Consider the following 25,000-nt stretch of genomic DNA (forward strand, 5'->3'; position numbering starts at 1 on the left):
CCTCAGCCTCCCAAAGTGCTGGGATTACAGGTATGAGCCACCGCACCTGGTTGCCTTTTACTTTCTGACTCTGACCTCTAGAAAGAGTCAGGGTTCCTCTGCTCTGTGATATTCCTTTTCTATACTTCCCATTTAATCCCACGATGCCATAGCAACATGCCGATCACACAGCTGTCACCGTGTGGCCACATTTCTGCCACTGTGGCTCTCCTCTCTGCCACCTCCCTGGTCAGTGCTCTTTCTCCCTTTCCTCAGAGGTGCTGTGGATATCAAAGTTCTAAATTATAAAAGCCACAAAGGCACATAAACAGGTTTGGAAGGCTATATACTCAGTTATGAACAGTGATTACCTCAAAGCTGGAAAGCTGGAAAGGAAAATGAGAATGGGAGGAGAGAGGTACAGGTGACTTTGATTTTTACTCTAACTATTAAATCTCTCAATCATTTGAGTTTTTTCATCATAAACACAAAATCATGTACTGTTGGTATAGTAAATAGTAGAATATGTTAACAGAAATAAGTATTTTTTAAAAACATGTTTATTTCAAGATTCTAAACACCAAAAGTAGAAAAGTTCTCCACCTAAACACGCTTCTCAAGAGCAACCAGCTATGACTAAACTGTCCTTCATAAAGACTGAATTTTCACTCCTACAGGGAGGGAGAATGCTTGTTTTCTCATATTCACAACTCTAGATATTTTCACTTATTAATCTTTCCCAATCTAAGAGGCATTAAAAAAAGATTTATCATTTTTTGCATCTTTGATTACTTATGAAGTTGATATTTTTAGATGTTTATTAACCATTTATTTTACTAAACTGACTGTTCCTCACATTCTGATTAGACCATTCCTTTCATACCTGTTTTAAAAGAGCTTTTTTTCATATTAGGAATATCAGCCCTTTGTACTGCAAATACTTTGCTTTTTTTCTTTTTTTAATGGCATGAAGTTGTCCATCTGCCATAAATTGAACTTTGATGTATCAAATGTAAAACACCTTTCCTTATGGCTCTGGTTATGTCCTGCTTCAAAGGATCCTCACGATTGCACAATTATAAAAATATTCACCCACGTTTTCTTGTTGAGGTTTCTTCTGTTGTTGAACAAACAGGCAGTTTTCCCAACACGACTTACATAATAATCTATCCTTTCCCTATGATTTTAAATGCATCTGTACTCTCTTTGTATGCTAAATTCCCACCTCTACATAGGTCTGCTTCTACAGTCCATTCTGTTCACAGTGGTGGAAACCAGTTTGAGATCCAATAGATTTAGAGCCAGTTAATGATTTCACTAGAAGTCGGAAAACTTATTTCGAATGTTATTCTAGAGAAACTGTTTTAAGTATTTTACCCCAAATATCAGGATATTAATTTTAATAACTCAATATTCTTGCTTCGTAAGGATATGCAATAAAAGAGGTGGCATTTTAACCCAGTGCTGAGATGTTACCATTTCCACTTCTGTTCCTCTTCTTTCTTCGGCTTCTTTTTCTTGTTATCTGGCTCAGGAACTTTTTTATCTTTATCTTTATTCTTGGGTTTTCTCAATTTACCATCCTACAAAGAAACATGGTGAGAAAGCACTTAAATAAGGACTGATCACACTTCTGGAGGCAGTTTTTGGGAGCCATGAGGAAGAAAAACTGTAATCACAGAGTATTAGAACTCAAGAGGATCTCAGGTCTACTCCTCTCATTTGACAGATGAATAACAAGGTACTGGTGCTCTGTTCTAGAGCAGTATTTCCTAAAATTTCCTGACAAACGACTACCTGAGAAAGTAGTTAAAAAACACTCTGCAGGCCGGGCGCGGTGGCTCAAGCCTGTAATCCCAGCACTTTGGGAGGCCGAGACGGGCGGATCACGAGGTCAGGAGATCGAGACCATCCTGGCTAACACGGGGAAACCCCGTCTCTACTAAAAAAAATACAAAAAACTAGCCGGGCAAGGTGGCGGGCGCCTGTAGTCCCAGCTACTCGGGAGGCTGAGGCAGGAGAATGGCATAAACCCGGGAGGCGGAGCTTGCAGTGAGCCGAGATCCGGCCACTGCACTCCAGCCTGGGTGACAGAGCGAGACTCCGTCTCAAAAAAAAAAAAAAAAAAACAACACTCTGCAGGGGAAGAGACTTGGAAACTGTATTTTTTTTTTTTTTTTTTTAAACCTCAAAAGAGTTTGGAAAAGTACTGCTCTAGAGAGTAATCCGAGTGTATTTTCCTCACTTATGTTTAATCCTACTCATCTTTAAACCTCTTCCAGTACAATCCAATAACGGCTATACGAGGCTTTGCATTAGATATTTAGCATTCAGTATGAAAGAAAATTCCCAGTTGATTTAGTTGAGTATAGTTCTATCGCTGCTGCTTGTATACACAAAGTCATGATGCAGTAAGCAAGTATTTCAGAGGTTCTAAAATGATACCAATTCCTATGGTGGTATTTCTTTATGGCTCTTCTTTGAACTCTGAATGTAAATGAGCTGATCACAGTGGCACAAAAAAAGGGTATCAAACCTAAACAGGCAGAACTCACCAATACAGAGATAAATCTCAAAACATACACACAAAACCCAAACAAAAATGTAATATTCAGCAAGTGAAGATCCCACTCAGAATCTGAACTCTTTCGAAGAATATTTTCCTGTGTCCTACCTATTCAACATAATTTAACTATTTATTCAGTCTTTATTCAACAAGTTTAAAGGTGGTTTTGAACCATCTTAAAATCAATTAAAGAGTGGCATAGCTGGAAAGTGTATGGATGGGTTCATTTAACCATTTCCAGTTACAAGCAAGGACTTTGAAACAGGTTTTTTCACTTGATAAAGGCCCTCCTACAGCTGTTATTAACTATAATAAGAGCCTAACTTTATGAGAAAAATAACAGAATGTGACTTACGGCAATAATTGGAATAAACATTTTAGACCCTCATAATAGGAGAGCAATCAAGATAGGAATAGAAAAAAGAGGAAAAGCTTACAGTACCACCCATATTTTAAAACAGGCATGGAGAATATAAATATGTGGGTATGTTTGGGAGACAGTACTGCAGGATCACATTAATTCAGATAATGTTTACTATTTAGGGTGAAACACACCACAGGAAAGGGAAATGTTTTTCAGTGAAGATACTCTAAACAGCTTCTGAGCAGGCATGCAGATGGTCCCATCAGGAAACTACTGGCTACACTGTATGTTTTCAAACCTCAAACTGGGGTATCAGTCACGGAGAGACCTCAAAACAATTCTCAAAAACAAGAGGAAAACAACAACAACAACAACAAAAAAACCATAGTTGGCGAGTGAGGTTTAATGACAGATTCTGCCATCTGGGGTCCCTGCCACAGTAAGACTGTATTAATTCAGAGTCTTTCAGCCAGCATTTTTCCCCCTATGTGGTAGGGTTGCTAAATAGAATAAAAACTGAAGTCAACTGTTCTTTTTTCCCAATGGTTTAACAAATTCAGAGTATTATTTTTGCATAAATGCAATATAAACATAAAAGAAAAACAACACTTGGAGAATTCAAGTTTTATATTCCTTTACTGACTAGTTTGTACTGATTAGGTACATGGAAGTGGAGTGGTTGACTACCATAATCACTACTTAACATTTCACTCTCAATTCCTTGAATTAGTGCTTATTAATTTGAACTTCGGCCAAGAATAGACTAGTTGTCATAAAAACTATGATCTTCTAAATACAGGACCTGATCATCTCTCTATGGCTCAACTCACTCACTAATAGTCTTCATATGATTTCATTAAAGACCTTTCTCCTCCCTCCTTGCAGAATCAGAGGATCAACAAAGTCCCAGGGGAGGTATGATAATATAGTAGCTGGTGTGCTGGCGCTGAAGTCAGACTGCATGGGATCAAATGCTGGCTTTACCACTTTAGTAGCTATGTGACCTCAGGCAAGTGATTCAACACTTCTATACTCTATTTCTGCATCTGCAAAATGGAGATGATAACAGGGATATAACAACCTTTTCAGGTTGTAAGGATTAAATGTAATGATACATATATAAAAAATGTAGAAGAATGCCTGGCACATGGTAAGCACCTATTACATTTAATTGTGATTATTAACATCATTCATCATTCTACTATCATGATAGATTATCCTCTTAAGACTCCCTGCCCCTTCACTATCACTCTCTTTACTGCTGGTACTTCAAACTATCCACTTTACATTTGTGAACCCCTTTTGCCCATGACAGTGGCTAACCTCAAATGTAGCGTAAGAGCTAAGAACTCACACAACCCCTTCTTCTCTTAGGGGAGGGCATCATTAAGACCTCTGTGAATTTCTGACATCTTTTCTTGAATTACCTGCTAACAATTTTTTAGTATAAGAACTCAAAAGTGTCAAAAGAAGAAAGCATATGATTCTATTTTCAATCTACCACAAGCATCAACAAGAACATTTAGAAAAGCATTTAAACGGAACCGAGTTTTTTGAGGAAGGTTATAGGCCAAGAGGATAAAGAAGGGAGCGTGTGTGTTCCAGACAGAGGAACAGCAGGTGCTCCATATATCTTGGAAGAATGAAAGAATTTGGTGTGGAAAAGAAACAAAGGAGGTTAACGTGACTGGTAAAAGCTAGAGAAGAGGCACAAGATGAAGAGAGGCACAAGATGCAGGGGCCAGAATGGGAGGAGCTGCAGTAAAGAGTTTGGGTGTCAATTTTATGTCAAAGGGGCACCCATTAAAGAACTTTAGATAGGAATGGTTACCCACAGTGAATGATGAGCAAAAAATTCTTAGGGAAATTTCTTCAGGGTTATAAGCCAAAATGTGGTTTCTGGTTAACAGGGCTTCTGTATATATGAAGATGATATACTTTTTGGAAGAATATCTGTTGGCAGCATAGCTGTGGGTAGACAGACACCCAGGAAGGCTGACAGCAGAAACACTGCTGGTTGTGGTTAACTTAAGACACTGTGGGGATTCATAGAGATCTTAAAACTACCAGTGCCACAGCCATCACTTATTAAATTTTTTTCCCTAATGTTATTACTACAACAAACAAGCCAATAAATACCTAAAACTCATTTGTCTTAAGAAGTTGCTTACTGGAAAACTCTCACTTCCAAACTCACCCCAAAGGGCCTAAGTCTCTTTACTAACCTCTTCTTCCTCTAGTTTTCTTTTCTTCTCCTTCTTGATATCTTCTGTTTTAATTTTCTTAGGTTTATAATCAGCACTAGAAAGGGGAACATGAATACACAGTTAGCATAATTATGATTCAGGAGTCCTCACTCATAGGAGACCTACCAACTCTTGGAAGCCTCCATGGCAGGAGTAATTGCTGTTATTCTTGGCTGGGCATTCTACGGTCAAGAGTAACAGAAGTGGAGAAAATAATGAAGGTCAGACCAAAGGAATAGTTACAGCCCTATATAGAACAAAACTAACCACTTATACTGGCCTGGAAGCAAAATAGGGTGGGGGGATATATGCAGAAATAAATACCATTATCAGATGAAAGTTTGGGAAATAAAATAAAATAAAAAATAAAAATAAAAGATGAAAGTTTGGGAACCAAACGCACAGCACACTAGCCACCACATAGCAGTAACTCACTGGAATGTGGAGGAAAGAAATTCTATATTGAATGAATACAAAGGAGTTCACTAAGTATTTCCCTTCTCCCTTTCCATCCATTTTCTACTATAATAATAGCGTAATAAGCTATGTAAGAGTGAAAATAATGAATATAGTTTAATCTCACTGAATCTGGGGAAAGAAGTACATGTTTTATGAGCAGTTTTATTATTTTTACACACTGAAACTTCACTTAGAATGTACTGACAGGAATAGGTCTAAGAGAAACTGCTTTAAGTTATCTACGGTAGGCAATGAGAAATTTTAAGTGACTTAATTTATTCTTCATGAATTCTGTATTATTTGAAATTTCTACAATAAATATCTATTGCCTTTACAATAAGAAAAATTTATATAATCTTCATGTAAGCCTTGAGAATACTACTTACTTGCTTAGCAAATCCTACTTCTCATAATTCAGAGAAATCAGTCCATTAATCACAAATCCCAAATGAGTAAAAGCCAATTAATGCAGCTTCTATATGTATTATAAAGAAACACATCACATTTATTCTTTAAACTCCTCCTTTTTGTTTTCAAAAGTCAAAGTTTTAAGAAAATACTCACTCATCCTCATCTCGAGGTCTCTTTAATGGCTTTATATCCTCTTTAGGAGGAACAAAATAGTCATCATCTTCAGGTTCATCTTTAATTTGTGGTGGACTAAAGAGAAAAAAAATTCCTGGTCACAGAGTGCTAGAACATCTGTATTGTATTAATACAAAGAAGGAATATGTCATCTCGTTGAAAAGAAGCTAATATAAATAAGGATAACCACATACATATTATAAAGATTTTCTGTGAGCACTTTTTCTCACTTCAATCCTGTGAAGTAGACAGTATTTGTCCTCATTGTACATGTGAATGGGCAATATCAGGATTTGGGATCAAGACTCCTTACTCTAACTCAGAATTCTTTCTCACTATTTCTTAGCTGTCTTTGCCAGCATGGCACGAACCACTCCAGAAATAAACCTAAGGTGTTTTCTTGCCTTACACGAGAAACCTACCATATATTTGACCCCACAAGCTGAACTGATTGTTCCAGTACTCCAAAAGCTAAAGTACAGCTTTTACAAGGAAAGGAATAAACAAATAAAGAAATAAACTAAGTTGATTTCCCCAACTTAGTATCTTAAAGTTGTAAAAATCTGGCAATAATGTACATGTACATTCAGTTACATGGAAAGATAACCAAGCTGACAACATTACAACAAAAGAAGGGCATGTGTTAAACCAGAGTAAACAGAAGGTATCCTATGCTAAATCTATTCATTGTTCAATGTCCTAACTTAGGTTTACTTTATATACAGAAGAGTGTCTCACTACTATTTGTTAAGATCTTACCTTCAAAATATAAATATAAAAAGACAATCCTTTGAGACAACCATCTTGAACCAAAACAGAGAAGGAACAAGTAAAAAATACCATAGAGCCCAACAATCACTGCCCCCCAAGGGATCCTCCGTGGCCTGGCACATCTCTTCAGAACCTCATTGCCTTAACTCAGTACAAGCATTGGCCCCCTTACATGTAGCTGCCCCCTGTGGAGGGATCCAAGGATTAAGAATCCAGACTCCACTACAAAGTATATTCACAGGGTTTCAAGAGTACCTCCAACCAAAAAAAGCATACTGGGTCCCCCTGCTGGTGATAGAATTTGAATGTTTAAAGAACTTACTTTAGCACACTAACCAAATGCCAGCTTCTACAGCTGTTCCCCCTCCTGCCTGAATACTGACATAGACCCTAGGGTCCAGAAGGAAAGAAAGCCTATCATTTACCCAACTAGTTAAGTAAATGCTAGATCCTCAGTTTGTCACACTGAAGACAAAAACATGTGGGAAGGGTTATTAGGTCTGAAGGAAGAAGTCCTAAAACAATTTAGCAGAAAACTGTATTCCAGTGAAGCATCTGGATTCTTTAAAAGACATACACAGAAGCCAGCAAGGAGTCCAACAAAGCGAACATAGAGACCACTGCCTCAAAGAAGGCTGTGTTCCTAATCTTCTAACCCAAAAAGTCTGAAAATGAACTCACAACTACACCCCAAGTCCAAAAAGTTTATTCATATCAGTTTAATAAAAATCCAAGGCAGTCTCTTGGCAGAGATTAGCCCAGCAGTGCCTCCGTCACTTTATCTGAGAAATCAAAATTCCTAGGGCAGCTTGCAGCTTTAATGCTTCTTGAATTTTATTATTCTGCATTCCTAGAACAATTATGAAACACGCCTGAAGAGGGCACCTGCTTCTCCTTGTCTAAAGGACCCAGAATACCAGGCACAACTGTCAAAAACTTTAACAAATGAAACTGGAAGTTCAAAGATTCAAGGAAGCAAAACTCTCAAAGTGTTTTGTCCTAGTCAATAATGCAAATATTTCCAACTATTTCTAATAAATCCATCCTGTCATTCAGTGAAGTAAGAATATGTAACAATAATCATCTAGTTGTTTCGAAACTAGAGGGGACCTTTTGGGCTTATTTTAGGAAATTGAGGATGAGGAAAACAAAATTATAAAGGTAAAAGCAGTATAGGAAGTAACCTCTAGATTGTGTGCATTTTCCTCTCCTTCTAGAAAAGAGATAACATAATTCTACCCAAATCTACACTCATCCCTAACATGTAGGTCAAATGATCTTTTATATATAAGTCTCCTAATATTACTAAGGACGAATTCAGACTAAGCAATTTTTCAGAAAACCCCATAATCACTACTGAATATGAAGTTCCTTTTTAGAGAAATGAAAATGTTCTGGAATTAATAAAGAGGCTGTAATATCTTGTGAATATACTAAAAGAAAAACAGTACACTGTATACCATTAAAAGACAAATTCTGGGATATGTAAATCTCAATTTTTAAAAATCTCTCCTGTCAACCTTCTCTACTCGAAATAACCTTCTGGAAAATGTGCTGGTCAGTCTCACTATATGGCACTGTAGAAAGGCTCAGGTTGGCTTAGACCAAGTCTTCTCACTGCTGAGTTTCTGGGAACCATCAAGATGGCCAGGTCAGTGTGTTTTGGGTAAACTCAGACAACATTACAACACAGGCAGCTGGCCTGCTGCCCACCCGGAGAAAGGGAAGCCCACGCAGCAGCAAAGTCTTACCTAGAGAAGCCATTTTCCTTCTCCTTCTTTATTTTTGCATCCCCAGAGGCTCGAACCTGAAAAGTCAAACAACAGTAACTAGTACCTTGAAAGGACTAAATCTGAAGAAACCTCTTTTTGAGAATATGTAGCATCAAGTCTTGGGACGTTATGATCACAGGCTGGCTCTTATGTTAGCAAAACTGAACAGATGAACTAAAGGTCCTGACATTTTCCAACACTCGTTTTTAACAATTCTTCTGGGTGAAACTGTCCAAGTCACTGAGAAAGGTTTCCCTTCAAAATGGCAGCTTTTTACCTTTAAGTGATGGCAGGTCTCTTTTCCCCAGTAAGTGTGTTCCACTACTCAAGAAATTGCCATTGGCAGTGCAGAGAGGAAACAAAAGCGAAAACCAACCAAACAAAACATATGGGCCAGATGTGATGGCTCATGCCTGTAATCCAAACACTTTGAGAGGATGAGGTGGGAGGACTGCTTGAGGCCAGGAGTTCGAGACTAGCCTCGCCAACATAGTGAGACCCCTGTCTTTATTTAAAAACAAACAAACAAACAAAAAACTATATGCCCTGACTTCTCTGACTTCGGCAAAGTATACTTATGACCCCCTCCCCTTCAACTTCCTGCTTTGTAGATTCGTCAGAAACTTTATCTTTCAAAAAAATCTTCATATATACACACGAAGGGATACACACACACACACAGATATACACAGAGTATCTCTAGAAGGATACAAAACATAATCAGTATAGCGGTTGCCTCTGAGGATGGGAGACAATGAGTCAGCGGTGAAGAGATGTCTTCTTCACCATATTCCTTATTTCATAGTATCTGAATTTACCAAGTACAAAAATTACTTTTTCAAAGCTAAAATAAAAACAATCTCTTTTTAAAACTATACAGAGTACTATTCATTCTCAGCTGGGTGAGCCTAGTCATTTTTAGAAGGCTTGTACTGGTTATGCTGGAAACAAAAGCCACAAAGGGCACCAGCATCACTAAATTTTCACTCGGGAAGAATCTTTAATGAACAGAAGACCAACAAGGCATTAGGCCTTCTCCCAAAAACAATTAATTTCCCCTAATGCATTCTCAATGTATCCATTGGCAATATAAAAAAAAAAAGGTAATAATATGGACAGATCTGCTACTGTGAGACATATTGTGATAAAAGGCTTAGTTTTTATAGTTTAAGACTAAAGTTTGCTCTGAATTCTCCTGACAAGAGACCTTTCACTCCAAGGCCAAGGGATCTTACTATGCAGTGAAGATAGCTGCTTTTAAAGGTAAACAAAAGTGCATCCACGTCCCTTCCTCCCCCACTAGAAAACTCTGTACCTTTTCCTCTTTTCGTTTTTCCTTGTCTCTGTCTTTGTGTTTGTCTTTATGCTTTTCTGAGCTTCCATCTTTGTGTTTGGTCTTCTCCTTCTCTTTGTGTTTCTTTTCAGAATCTTTATGTTCACTGTAAAAAGTTAAGTCACAAAGTGTTACCCAGAGTAGGGACCACAAGGATTCGTTTCACAAGATATCCTAAGATAACATGAACCATGGAAACTTACAGTACTTAAACAGTACCGACAGAAGGTTCAAGTAGAGGGTCTTGGTTACATCGGACTTTATCTTGTTCGATGTTTTTATTTTTGCAAAGAACAGAAACCATCATTCTAGACACACCAGGACATTTTTTTAAAAGTGACTAAGAATACACAGCCAGCCCTGTGTATTTCTGCAACATTCTACCAGCACAAAAACAATGAAAGCTCCCACTTCAGCATTCATATCTGATGTGAGGAGGTTTCACCAAGAAAGTGTTTGGTGGCTTTGTGCCAGACTTGAAACATATCACACATGTAGCCAAGCCATGTAACCAAGCTTGTGCATGGTTACAAAATTTCTCCACCATGCTTTTTGTTCTTGGAATTAATATGATGTTCCTCTAACTCAATGTGTTCTCACAATCTGTGTTTTTTACCAAAATGCAATGTTTTATTTAAAAATGTATCCCTTACTTTGTTTAAAAAAAACAAAAGAAAAAGTCTTCCAATTGCATTAGCACTCTTATTATCTGTTCTCATTAACTTCTCCAAGCTTTAGAATGAATGGTCAAAGAGCAAGGTTGCTGAGATTATAATTGATTCTTCAGGAGTTACTGTATATATAATCACAGGCACTTGGTTTTTATACTACTAGCAAAATGTTTGAGCTTACCATTCCATTATAAAAGCATGGTAGTTTTGTTTTGTTAAAACATGTTTGTTTTATGAAGTGAACAGCCCAATACAGTGGATATTTCCTTCTAGTTTTAACTAGTCAAGTTAGTCACTTCTAGATGGGACTTACATTAGTCCTTTCCTCACAGTAAGAAAAGACCCATCTGAAAGGAAGGGCATTCTTTAATTAAAGGTTAAAAAGCAAAATATGACATTATAAGGCAAGAACTACGAAATTGTGCATAGCTTCTTACCCTGGGATCAAGCTCCTGGAAATTTCTCTTAGGGAAATAACATTACATATAAAGATGTTTATTTTGGTGCTTCCCTTAAACAAACAAACAAAAAAAAACAAAAACGAACAAACAAATCCCAAAATTGGATACAACCTAACAAGAGGGGAAACTGTAATATATCAAATTATTTAACTGTTAAGCTATAATTTGAGTACCACAAATACATTTCGAAAGGTTTATGACAGAAAAAGGAATATAATAAAATAACTGCAACTATGTAAAAACATGCATGGGGTCAAAGACTAAAGAAGCAATAAGCAAAAACCACAAGTTGTAGTTTAAGGTGACAGAACACTATTATTTTTCAGTACACTGGGACAGGCAGTTAAGGAGCCTTGCTTACTGCACTAACCAACGCACAGGAAAAAAAGACTTCATCGGCAATGAGCTCATTAGGCTATGTCCATCCCATGAAGTTTGTTCTGAAGGGACACTTGACTATAGCAGAAGATCATAAAGGGAGAAACAAATGATGGCATGCAGTTAGGCAGAGCAACAAAATCTAGATTGGGAGAACATCTGCTATTACACACTGCACACAAAAGTAGCTACAACTTGAGAAAGGTATTTGAGTGATGAATAAGCAGAAACTTTAAGAAATCTAGCCAGGGAGAAACAGGATACACTATAGGTTAGGAAAGACTCAAGCACTGAAATAGATGGAAAAACACAACAACGCCCACTTTCCCTTGCTTACATATTTCTCCTTCTATATTGCGCTCATTAGACTGTTATTTACATGTGACACACATTTAAATAACAAGTCTCTATAGGAGGAAAATTCTTTTTAACTCATGAGAACAGAGCTTGTGCATGGTTACAAAATTTCTCCACCATGCTTTTTGTTCTTGGAATTAATATGATGTTCCTCTAACTCAATGTGTTCTCATAATCTGTGTTTTTTTTTTTTACCAAAATGCAATGTTTTATTTAAAAATGTATCCCTTACTTTGTTTAAAAAAAACAAAAGAAAAAGTCTTCCAATTGCATTAGCACTCTTATTATCTGTTCTCATTAACTTCTCCAAGCTTTAGAATGAATGGTCAAAGAGCAAGGTTGCTGAGATTATAATTGATTCTTCAGGAGTTACTGTATATATAATCACAGGCACTTGGTTTTTATACTGCCAGCAAAATGTTTGAGCTTACCATTCCATTATAAAAGCATGGTAGTTTTGTTTTATTAAGCATCAACTGTAAGAGGGTATGTAAGTCATCTATACAAAGTTCTGCCTAAAAGCAAAAAATCTGGGAACAACTGCATCTATAATATTGATGGACGAATATACTGCCTCCCCTTGCCCTGTCAACTATAGCGGGGGAGGGGACAGCAAAACAAAATTCTACTTTCTAAGCAAGCATTGTACTTGGTATTTTCACATACATTATTTCATTCAATTCTCACAACACTCCTGTGAGGCCAGTTTTACTATCTATCCCCCTATGCTCATACAAACAGGAGACAGTGGTTAAAAGACTTACTCAAAAGTTGCAATGTTAAAAGCAAAGTTGGAATTTAAATTTAATATTTCCACCTCCAAGTTCAGAGCAGCCTCCACTACATATCAATACCTTTATATTTCCACTAAATTGATACCCACTGCTTAAGGTAGACTGGTGTTAAGAAACAGCCATGGTGAGTCTGAGACTTGCTATAAGGTCCTAGCTTTATTTTACCATCAAGCAGAAACTTTCTAGATTAAAGATGTTTAGATACCTGAAAGGATAAACACCTTTGGGGTTGCTTGTTTTTTTTTTGTTTGTTTGTTTGTTTTTGTCTTTCCATGAAACTATAAATGGCTAATTCAGGAATCTGAATTCAGGAACACTCCATCTTCCATTAAGTTCCACCTTTCCTGACCCAGTCTCTTTCTCAATGAAAGCATTTCTTAGAATGTTAGCCAATTTCACTAGAAAACTGGCTTTCTAAGCCTTTTGGTAATCACAGCATAGGTACCTACAAGTGTACATGTGGCCCTGCAGTTTTCAGCTTTGGTGTACATTATCACACCAAACAGAGATCAGGGAAAAGGAATCAACAAATGACAAGGCAAATGAGACATCTGCCAGGAAGCCAAAAGTCAGTGATATTTCCTCTGCCTGCTAACCAGAGAGAAATGTATATAGGAAATTCAAAGTTCCTGCTAGAGTAGTAAACCCCTTTGTAGGTCACAATTAATCACAAAAACCAGAACGGGATGAAACTATCATCCTGACTTTCCAAAGGAAGCCAAGTCTCCTCTACTCCAAACTGTTTAGGTATAAGAGCAGATTTGGATTTTTATACTAGCTGACCTCAGATGATTCAGGGTTAAGGACAGCTTCTGTTACAGGGCATCATAAAGAAGACTGCTAGAAATCTGGGTTTATAGAGCTCCACTAGGCTTTTGAATACAATGTGTTCATCCCTACTTGTTAGGTGCTGTTACTGTCCCTGCCTCCACAAATAGAGAGCAGAGTGTCTGGGAGCCCAACCTGGCTTCCATAACCCCAAACTGGCAGGAGTGCTGGCAAACAGCAAACCCCACTGCAAGTCTTTCCTAGGAATGCACCTGAAGGAAGTAGCAAAGGTACTGGGGAACAAGTCCTATGATACAGAAGCATGTCCAGGGCTATGCCAGGAAAGTCAGAAACAGGATTTGGCCAGCAAATAAAATGGAGTCAATGTGGGGTCAGTCAGGCTGACGCATCCTTCTGAGATTTTCTAACATGTATGTCTTTTTCCAAAAGACTCAGGACATGTTTGACTTTCAAGGTAGCTAAAGAACTGCACTTTTCGGCTGGGCGCAGTGGCTCAAGCCTGTAATCCCAGCACTTTGGGAGGCCGAGGCGGGCGGATCACGAGGTCAGGAGATCAAGACCATCCTGGCTAACATGGTGAAACCCCGTCTCTACTAAAAAATACAAAAAACTAGCCGGGCGAGGTGGCGGGCACCTGTAGTCCCAGCTACTCGGGAGGCTGAGGCAGGAGAACAGCGTAAACCCGGGAGGCGGAGCTTGCAGTGAGCTGAGATCTGGCCACTGCACTCCAGCCTGGGCGACAGAGCGAGACTCCGTCTCAAAAAAAAAAAAAAAAGAACTGCACTTTTCTCATTAGCCGTGAAATGATGGAAATTCTGACCAGTGCAGAAAGTTCATTTGCTGGCTGCCTGTTTTAAGAGATAAAATACTATGTTATCTTCATACTGAACCTGCTACTTTTCCATACACAACAGACACAATATGTCAAAATAACAAAAGGGCTTTAAAAGTACAATTGAAGGCTATAATATTGGCCAGTTTAGAGGTTGAAAAACAGCTGATTAATTACTGAAGAAACTTCAGTAGGGCTAAATTAGAAAAATGCTGGACACCTGAAAGGGTTGCCTTTTTGGTCTCTTTCCCCCCCACCTCCCATTTTCTCTTTTAAGAGTAGAAGAAATGCTTAATATCAACCATAGGAAGGAACCCGAAGGTCAGACAAACATATTTTAAGAGTAAGTTTAGTCTGGGATATGCTGAAGGACAAAAATACAGACAGTAGCAGTCCTAGATACTTCTGCAATGGTCACACTTATGGATGAAATATGAATTTACCCCATGGGCAGGAGGAACTCTGAAAGAGAAAACAACCAATTATTGGCAATGCATAGATCTTGACTTCTTGGTTCATAGTTTTGCATCTGTATGGGGTAAGATTCCAACACACTCGCAGGGACTAGAAAAGCAAAAGTCAATGCTAAAGAGAACAAATGGAAAGATCCAAACCCACCTTTCCAGAGTGTTCATGCCATGTGTTATGCTTCAATTGGCTGAATTCCACTAAAGAAAAAAAAATAACCTGGGGTGTGGTGGCTCACACCTGTAATCCTAGCACTTTAGGAGGCTGAGGTAGGCTTATCACCTGAGGTCAGGACCACATGAGACCACCCTGGGCAACATGGTGAAATCCCATTTCTACTAAAAATACAAAAATTAGCTGGGCATGGTGGTGCATGCCTGTAATCCCAGCTACTCGGGAGGCTGAGGCAGGAGAATCGCTTGAACCAGGGAGTTGGAGACTGCAGTGAGCCGAGATCACATGACTGCACTCCAGCCTGGCGACAGAGTGAGACTCTGTCTCAAAAAAATTTTTTTTAAAATTAAAAAAGAAAGAAAAAATAACCTACACTATTTTTAAAGTGATGACAGCAAAATCTTTGGTCTATGATTCTTGCTGGAGCTAAGCAGACCACAGAAAAGGGTGACCAGGGTCTCTCTAAGACACTTACATAGAAGAGTGGGAGAAAGGGTGGAAGTAGGGAGCCAGTAGGGAAAAATGTTTCCCTTCTGGCAAAGCATTGTTTCTCTAGGAAAAAAGACCACCACTACCACAACAAAATATTGATATTCTGGAAAGCTAGAATGTTGGCTATGGGAAACTATTTAAAATCTGTCCTCCATCCCCCATAAAAGTATTTAACAGATACTTGAGTAGCACCCAGTGCCAGGCACATTTAATGTCGGTAACAAAACTCAGGTAAGTACTGGTATCTCCAATTCACAGATGTGGAAACTGAAGCACAGAGAAGTTAAGTAACTCACCCAAGGAACTACCTTTAATGAGAGAAATAGGATTTAAACTCAGGCAGTCCGGCTCCAGAGTCATGCACTTGACTACTCTGTTACTTCCCAAACAAAGCAAAAAAAAAAGCACTGTTAAAAGTAGAAGGAGCCTCCACATATTCTGAGAAAAGGACTTAGCCACTCATAGCCCAGCTACCTGTCTACTTCTCAAGGCAGCAGACCTCTGCAGGTCACATGAAGTTGAATCGTGGGGATTCCTGTGAGACAGCACAGAGAGCTTCAAAGTCTTGGTTTAGAAGGGAAACTCATGACCCTTTCAAGGATAGTAAGACAGTTAAAGCTTAAATGATGTTTGTAAAATTAAATATTTAAGTAACTTCAAAAGTTCCCTCTGGGAAAAGAGCGCAGTTTCTGAAATTAGCCAGTTTCCAAAAGGCACTAAGAAACAAGGGTTCCTTAATGTCCATCATCATTATACACTACAATGCCGATTATACATCACTAAACAAAATCACAAGGACTCTAGTGTTTTATATTATAGAAGTATCAAAACTTCAAGGTAAATGTAATTTCCTAGAAATTATTTAATCCTTTGTTTTCAGGACAGAGAGGATAAAAGAATGTGCCCAAAGATGGCAAAACCGATACCCATTCTAACTCCCATTCCTCCCTTAAGTTCTTTGTCTCTATTAATAGTGTAAACAGCCTCCCAGTTTTCCAAGATAGGAACCCTTTTTCTCAGATCCTTCATGTCATTTGTGGCTAAGTCCTATTTGCTCAACTATTTCCAATGGCTTCTTGCTCAACTCAGAATCGAGTCCCAACATTTCCCCCTCACCTTTTTAGTTAGCGTAAGTAAAAGTTCCAACTTTTTGAAATGGCATTTAATGGTTTTGCCTCAAGTCACTTTTTTGGGTCTCATTTTCTACTATGCCACCCTGTGTAACCCACCTAACTAGATTCCTCCCAGAACAAAGCATATACTACAATGCCTCTACGTTTTGCTTATGTTTTTCTTTCTAACCATTACTCTCCCTTAGCAAAATTTTAACCATCTTTGAATGGCTAGCTCAAATGCTGTCTCCACCCTGAAATCTTAAAAACAATGATGATGGCTCACTATAATAGGGATAAATATAATACTGAAAGTATCAGGGCTCCAAACTGAATGCTATCAATAACTACTGAATTAGATTCAACTACCAGACTCAACAGCTCCAATTTATCTGCATGATATTATACTAGGCTTTGTGGTAATTATCATCATCACCATCATTATCTCAATTATTTAGTATGTTACAGTTCCCAAAGAGCTATCATGTGCATAAACAAACTTGAAAGCTTGACAAAGCAGGTACTGTTATCAACTCCTGATCAAAATGGAAAATGAGACCCAGAGAAATTAAGCAGCTTGGATCAAGACACATAGCTTATAAACGACAGAACCTGGCCTCTTAACTTTCATCTTAGTATGCTATTCAATATATCACACTGACTCCCACATGAACGGTGGTGGTACTGAGTTTCCTCATTTCTAAACTGTTCAATCTTCTCTGACTATGTAAGTTACCCATTTCCCCTAGACAGGCTGATATAGTGATGTGTAGACAAAGGGAGGGCTCTGGCAAACCACTCACACGGAAAGCAGCACACGTCTCTTTTAAATTTTATTAACTTCAGAAAAATCTCCCCTAATCTGAGAACTTGATGCTTAAATCAAGTGCATATTCCTAAAATTCTACACGTTCTCAATTACAGTTCAGGTAGGATTTGGAACTGAAAGGAAAGCAGAAGCCAAAAGCATCCTTATTCTCAGATGTTTCTCACACTGACAGTACAGAATAGCACTGCCAATATGGCTGGAAAAGTACTTCCCTTGCTATTTCACAGCAGTTTTCTGTCTTCCCCTGCTTTCCACAAATTTGTCACTCCAGTGTGAATGCCAGGTTTAAAATTGGCAAGAGATGCACAGAGTCAAAAACTAAGGGGAGGAATTTCATTTCACACGATTCTCTTATTTTCTAAAATCAGGCCCCCTCTCCTAAATTGCTTTTAATAATATTCTGTTTATATAAGAGATCTAGTATTAAAGATAAACAATGGATAAGAATGCAACCCTTTAAGAAAGGTAGCTTGTGAGATCCTACAAGCCACGTAATTCCTTGGCATCTAGAAGAGTATTCCTTTTGAGATTATTTATGTATTTTTTAAAAGAGGGACGGCCATGATGGCTCATGCCTGTAACCCCAACACTATGGGGTGCCAATGTGGGAGACCAGAAGTTCCAGACCAGCCTGGGTAACATAGCAAGACTGCCATCTCTACTAAAAACAAAAAAGTTAATTACCCAAGCATGGTGGTGCATGCCTATTGTCCCAGCTATTCAAGAGGCTGAGGCAGGAAGACCCCTTGGGCTCAGGGAGGCTGCAGTGAGCTATAATCACACCACCGCACCCCGGCCTAGGAGTCAATGAGACCCTGACTCCAAAAACAAAAGAAAAAGGACCTGAAGAGCAGAAAGAAGCAGTGTCAAGAGATAAGTGATGATTGATGAAATTATTTTTTAGCTTTGGTGTGAGCTGTTCTTGTGATGTTACAAGCCAGACAAGAGAAAGACAGAGATGGAGTTTTCATAGGTTCAGAATCTGATGACATTAATACTTTCAGTGCCAAAGATTTTAGGGATTTGGGGACAAAGAGAGATAATGGCAGTGCCTGAGATGATCTGACATTTTTAAACCTGAGCTGCCTACCATACGCATACAAGTAAGGGGTGCTTGTATTTAAACAGACAGTTTGGCTACAAAACTAAACTAACTCTTTTTACAGAGGGAGGTATTTTTCACTGGAAGGAATAATGTAGTGGGGACTCAGGATCCTTGGTCTTACATCCTCTTCTTTCTGCTACCACATCACTATGGTTGAGCATGTGACCTCAGACTCCTGTCCACACAAAGAGGAGACAAGACGAAATGATTCTTAATACCTGCTCCCCTGTTTTGCACCTTGCATGAGGACAATAAAGAGGAAACCAAATGGCATCTCCTGGGATGTGGATCCATAGCCCCATTCTGTTTCTGCAGAAAGGCTAGTCTCCCACTCCAAGTCTTCAGTATTGCTACTGCACAGGAGAGTAAGATGCCTCCTGGGCTTGGGTCCTAAGTGTAGCCTGATGACAAATGATTGGTGCTTATATCTAGCAGAGAAGGAAGGGACACAGAAACACATTAGAAACACTTGTTTTCTCATAACAAATGGCCACAAAATTAGCTACAATTGATAAGCAAGGATTGGAATAAATGAAAGCATTTTGGAACAGAACATGCTACATCCTAATTATTCTGGGGTTCAGATGTGATTACATAATCCTGAAGATTTCTTTAATCTGCTACAGAAGAAATCGAAGAAACCTTAAACTATTAAAAACATCAGAGATACTTTAAAAGGATCACAGTGTATATAAAATTTTACTGGAGGCTGGGTGCGCTGGCTCAAGCCTGTAATCCCAGCACTTTGGGAGGCCAAGGCAGGAGGATCATAAGGTCAGGAGTTCGAGACCAGCCTGACCAATATGGTGAAACCCCATCTCTAGTAAAAATACAAAAATTAGCTTGGCGTGGTGGTAGGCACCTGTAATCCCAGCTACTCGGGAGGCTGAGGCAGGAGAATCGCTTGAACCCAGGAGGTGGAGGTTGCAGTGAGCCGAGATCACACCACTGCACTCCAGCCTGGGCAACACAGCGAGACTCCGTCTCAAAAAAAATTAAAAAATAAAATAAAATAATTTTACTGAAATATAACCAACATCCTTGCTTTGTTGCAAAGAGGTACTGTGTCAGTAGACATCAAAACAGGGAAGTACTTAAAAGTCTGCTTACAACAGATCATCTGATTAAACTGTTAAAATTTACTCACGTGAATAAGAGACCAAGGGCTAGATTTAGTCATGTCATATGTAAACAGAAACTCGGGCCAGGTTTTTCCAATAGCTCTTGGCGAAAAGGCTAGCATTTTTATAGGAATGAAGAAAGTATTAAAAGGCACAAAAGTGGCCGGACACGGTGGCTTACGCCTACAAACCCAGCACTTTGCGAGGCCAAGGCAGGCGGATCATGAGGTCAGGAGATCGAGACCATCCTGGCTAACACAGTGAAATCCCATCTCTACTAAAAACATAAAAAATTAGGGAGGCGTGGTGGTGGGCGCCTGTAGTCCCAGCTACTTGGGTGGCTGAGGCAGGAGAATGGTGTGAACCCAGGAGGTGGAGGTTGCACTGAGCCGAGATCATGTCACTGCACTCCAGCCTGGGCAACAGAGCAAGACTCTGTCTCAAAAAAAAAAAAAAAGAGGCACAGAAGTACATATAACAAATTATTGAATTTGCCTACAATATGATCTTGGAAAAGTATGCTTTTAAACAGATGTAAAAGTGTCATCTCTGCACATCTGCAGAGCAGTTCACAACTGAAGAGCTTCTGTATTTATTGACTCCCATGGTTCCCCTGTGAAGCATGTATCAAGATGAAGATGAAGAAACTGAGTTGAAGAAGGTTAGGTAACCTAGTCAAGATCACATGAGACCTAAATGGATGCACAAGGATGAGGAATTCTTCTACAAAAATCACACCCTTTTTTTTTTTTTTTTTTAAGAGAAGATTTTTGTAAAACAGGACAAGGCCAAACTTACATGTCTCAAAGCCCTTTATGTCACTTTTACTGTATCTTTCCTCCCAAAACAAAGTAGAATGTGTTAGAGAAGATAACTTTTCAAAAGCTTATGTTTTAAATATTAACCTCTTTCAAGTCTTTTGGAATTTCTTCTTACAGTCTAGTAAAATAAAAATCAACATTCTTCATCTGATCTGTAAGCAGGTCTCTCATATCCTCAGATGATACTGTTCATGGTCAAAGGTTATCTAATTTTTTTTTCACACTTCACATCAATTAGCACAGTATAAACACAGCAGGCAGCCACTGCTGGATATGATCTAGCAATTCTACTCCTAGGTATGTACCCCCGAGAATGAAAGCAGAACTCAAATACGTATTTGTAGCCAAAGGGACACCCAAGTGTCCATCAACAGGTAGAGTTTTTAAAATGTGGTAACAGGCATACAATGGAATACTATTCAGTCATAAAAAAAGAATGAATTTCCGATATGCTACAATATGGATAAACGTTGAAAACATATTAAGGGAATACAAAACAGACAAAAAAAGATAAATATTGTATTATTCTGCTTATATGAGGTACTTAGAATAGGCAAATTCATAAAGATAAAAAGTAGAAGGGAAAGAGAAAAAAAGACAAAGGAGAAAGATATTGGGATGGGGGAACAGAATGAAAAGTTATTATTTAGTGAATTCAGAGATTGTCTGGGATGATGAAAAGTTCTGGAGATAAACAGTGGTGATACTTGCGTACTACTGTCAATATACTAAATGCTACTTTAAAATGGTAAATTTTGTTATGTTTACTTTACCACACACAATTGTGTGAAAAATGAGATGAGCCAAAGTGACTTCATAACTATCCTATAGAAGATTAAGAGTATGTGAGAAGAAAGAGAGAAGATGGGAACTAATGTACCCATAGATCATCCACTCATTAATTCAATAACTATAGACTAGTAAGTGCCACCTATCTGCCAGGTATCATACTAAGCCTGAAGGATGCAAAATGAATACAAAAGGCTGGGTATGGTGGCTCACACCTGTAATCTTAGTACTTTGGGAGGCCAAGGTGGACGGATCACTTGAGGTCAGGAGTTTTGAGACCAGCCTGGCTAAGATGGTGAAACCCCGTTGCTACTAAAAATACAAAACAGTTAGCTTCACTACTAAAAATACAAAAAAGTTAGCTGAGTGTGGTAGCATGTACCTTAATCCCAGCTACTTGGGAGGCTGGGGTAGGAGAATCACTTGAACCTGGGAGCTGGAGATAGCAGTGAGCTGATGTGGCACTACTGCACTCCAGCCTGGGCAACAGAGAAACACTCCATCTCAAAAACAAACAAACAAACAAACAAAAACACCCCCCCCCAAAAAAAAACAAAAAAAGATCCCAATTCTGCTTTCGGGATTTTAGAGTGCAGGAGGCCATAGAGAAAAGTAAAGAGACAAATATCATAATTATTATTATGATAGGAATATATTCAAGGCACCAGAGAGCACACAAAAGTGGCATTTAATATGAGAACATGGGTAGAAAGGATACCTGGAACAAGTCAAGTCTAAGCTGCAACTAAAAAAATGACAGCAAAAGGGCAACAGAGTTATTACAGAACCAGCAACAGCATGTCCTAAGGCTTAGCGGCATCAGAAAACATGCCATGTTTAAGGAACTGAAAATAAGTTCACAAGACTGAATATGGAATGCAAAATAAGGATGAAGAGCAAAACAGGTAGCAGAGAAAGACAGCCAAAAACTGTTAAGGAATGACTGTGCATTAGAAAGAGGTGAAAAGGGTGGCCAGAAAGATGGAGAGGCATGGAGGCATTAAAGCCAAAGGAAGATGGTTTAAGGAGGGTGGGGTCCAAAGTATGATCTACTTTGGCACATTTCATGTGCACTTAAAAAAATGTATTCTAACAGCATGGTAATGGTACAAAAACACTAACACCATGGTAATGGTACAAAAACAGACACATAGATCAAATGGAACAGAACAGAGAACCCAGAAATAAAACCACACACTGACAGCAATCTAATCTTCAAGAAAGTCAACCAAAATAAGCAATGGGGAAAAGACTCCCTATTCAACAAATGATGCTGGGATAACTAGCTAGCCATATGCAGAAAACTGAAACTGGACCCCTTCCTTACACCACATACAAAAATAAATTGAAGATGGATTAAATACTTAAATATAAAACCTAAAACTATAAAAACCCTAGATGACAACCTAGGCAATACCATTCTGGACATAGGAATGAGCAAAGATTTCACGGCAAAGATGCCAAAAGCAATTGCAGCAAAAGCAAAAATTGACAAATGGGATCTAATTAAATCTATAAGGAACCTAAATGATTCAACAAGCAAAAAACAAGTAATCCCATTTAAAAAACAGGCAAAAGACATGAACAGACATTTCTCAAAAGATGACATACAAATGGCCAACAAATTTATGAAAAAATGTTCCATGTCACTAATCATCAGAGAAATGCAAATCAAAACCACAATGAGATATCTCACACCAGCCACAATGGCTACTAAATATCAAAAAACAGCAGATGCTGGCAGGCTGCAGAAAAAAGGGAACACCTATACACTGTTGATGAGAATGTAAATTAGTCCAGCCACTAGGGAAAGCAGTTTGGAGATTTCCCAAAGAACTTAAAAACACAACTACCTTCTGATCCAGCAATCCCATCACTCGGTATGTATCCAAAAGAAAACAAATCATTTTACTAAAAAGACACATGCACTCACATGTTCACTGCAGCACTATTCTCAATAGCAAAGACATGGAATCAACCTAGGTGCCCAGCAATGATGGAATGGATAAAGAAAATGTTGTACGTATATACCACAGAATGCTATATGGTCATAAAAAAAGAACTGAATCATGTCCTTTGTAGCAACATGAATGCAACTGGAGGCTGTTATCCCGAGCAAATTAAGGCAAGAACAGAATACGAAATGCCACATGGTCTCACTTACAAGCAGGAGCTAAACAACGGGTGCTCATGGACATAAAGATGGCAATAATAGACGCTGGGAACTACTAGAGCAGGGAGGGCGGTTAAGGGCTGAAAAACTAATTGTTGGGTTCTATGCTCAGTACCTGGGTGACGGGATTATTTGTACCCAAACCTCAGCATCACAGCAATATACCCAGGTAACAAAGTTGCCTGTATGTACCCACTGAATCTAAAATAAAACCCGGAAAAAATTAAAATCTGAAAAGTAGACAGAAAAGAAAAAGAAAAGAAAAGAAAAGAGAATATTCTAATATTGTTGGATGGGAAAAACCTATAAATGTCAATTAGATCAAGTTGGTTGATATTGTTCAAGTCTTCCATATCCTTAATTGTTTTCTATTTAGACTAAAAATTATTAAGAGGTGGTAAAACCATAATTATGAATGTTTGTTTCTCTTTGCAGCTCTATCAGATTTGCTTCATGTATTTTGAGGCTGTGATGTTAGTGGATAAACATTTATAACTGTTATGTTCTCCTAATGGGTCCCTTTTTATCATTATGCAATTAATTCTTTTATCCTTGGCAATATTCTTTGCTGTATGGTAGATATTAACATGAGCTAGACAACTGTAAACTAGAAAAGATACAGAATAGATTTAACTACCGAGATTAAATTTACCAGAATAATGAAAATGGAAACTAGATGATCAAGTGATAAGAAATGAGTGAGGGACAGGAAAAAAAGGCCACAGGCATGATACATGATTCCCAAAGAAATGTCCCCAATAGAGAAAATTAAATCTGGTTATTTTAATAATTCGCAAAAAAGAACAGGCTTGGAAAGCAATTCTTACTTTAACTTGTCTACAGACAATAATACAAGTTAATAAAGAAGTTCTAAGGAACTCTAGGATGAAGACACTTATTCTAATGTGTAACAGATCTTTACATTCCCTAACCAAGCTCAGGCCACTATGGGAATGGGAATACCATACAGCTTTCTCACCAACAACTGTCTTCAAATCAGAACGGAAGTGCAAGTCCTCATTTTTAATAACTAGATTTCACTTGCCTCCTACACCAAAAAAAATGGGAGCAAAATGAACAAGAGAAACATCTTCTTGAGGCTTGCATCCCAGAAGACAGCACTATTGAGTTTCATTCATATTGGTGATTGTAGGCTTTTGTGGGAGCCGAACTCATCTGATAACACGATGAAAGCTAGGAACAGTCTCTCCAAGAAATCTCATATACTCAACAATTTGCATATAATTTCAGGGGCTAACAGACCATGGAAGCCCAAGTTAAGAATTTTTAATGTAAACTCTTTAAAATATAGAAAGAAGAAAAAAATCAGGTCTCCAATCCAGTTATCTTTTATCAAGGCAAGTTTGCTACAGACTTGATTAAATGCCATCATGTGTCACAATGAATCCTTACCTATCTTAGTGAACTGTATTTTTAACGAGGTATATATTAAAAGAAAATCAAACATACTTGCTTTCTACATCTTGATCTGAACAATAGCATCCCATTTAAGGCCTTGAAATCAGGGCCATCCTCTTAGCAACTCTAGGATCAAATAC

At 38.3% G+C, this 25,000-nt stretch overlaps 1 protein-coding gene across 1 annotated transcript in view; it reads right to left on the minus strand.

Moving 5' to 3' along the window:
• Nucleotides 1-25,000, minus strand: part of TOP1 (topoisomerase (DNA) I) — a 97,352-nt gene that overhangs the window by 39,296 nt on the left and 33,056 nt on the right. Inside the window, exons 4-8 of the mRNA XM_011929205.1 lie at nucleotides 10,058-10,181; nucleotides 8,722-8,777; nucleotides 6,179-6,274; nucleotides 5,135-5,210; nucleotides 1,456-1,562 (exon numbers count right to left, since the gene is read on the minus strand). Coding sequence (XP_011784595.1) covers nucleotides 1,456-1,562; nucleotides 5,135-5,210; nucleotides 6,179-6,274; nucleotides 8,722-8,777; nucleotides 10,058-10,181 — 459 coding nt within the window. The remainder of the gene's footprint in view (nucleotides 1-1,455; nucleotides 1,563-5,134; nucleotides 5,211-6,178; nucleotides 6,275-8,721; nucleotides 8,778-10,057; nucleotides 10,182-25,000) is intronic.

The sequence above is a fragment of the Colobus angolensis genome, unplaced genomic scaffold, assembly GCF_000951035.1.
Source record: "Colobus angolensis palliatus isolate OR3802 unplaced genomic scaffold, Cang.pa_1.0 Scaffold8, whole genome shotgun sequence".
Taxonomy (NCBI): domain Eukaryota; kingdom Metazoa; phylum Chordata; class Mammalia; order Primates; family Cercopithecidae; genus Colobus; species Colobus angolensis.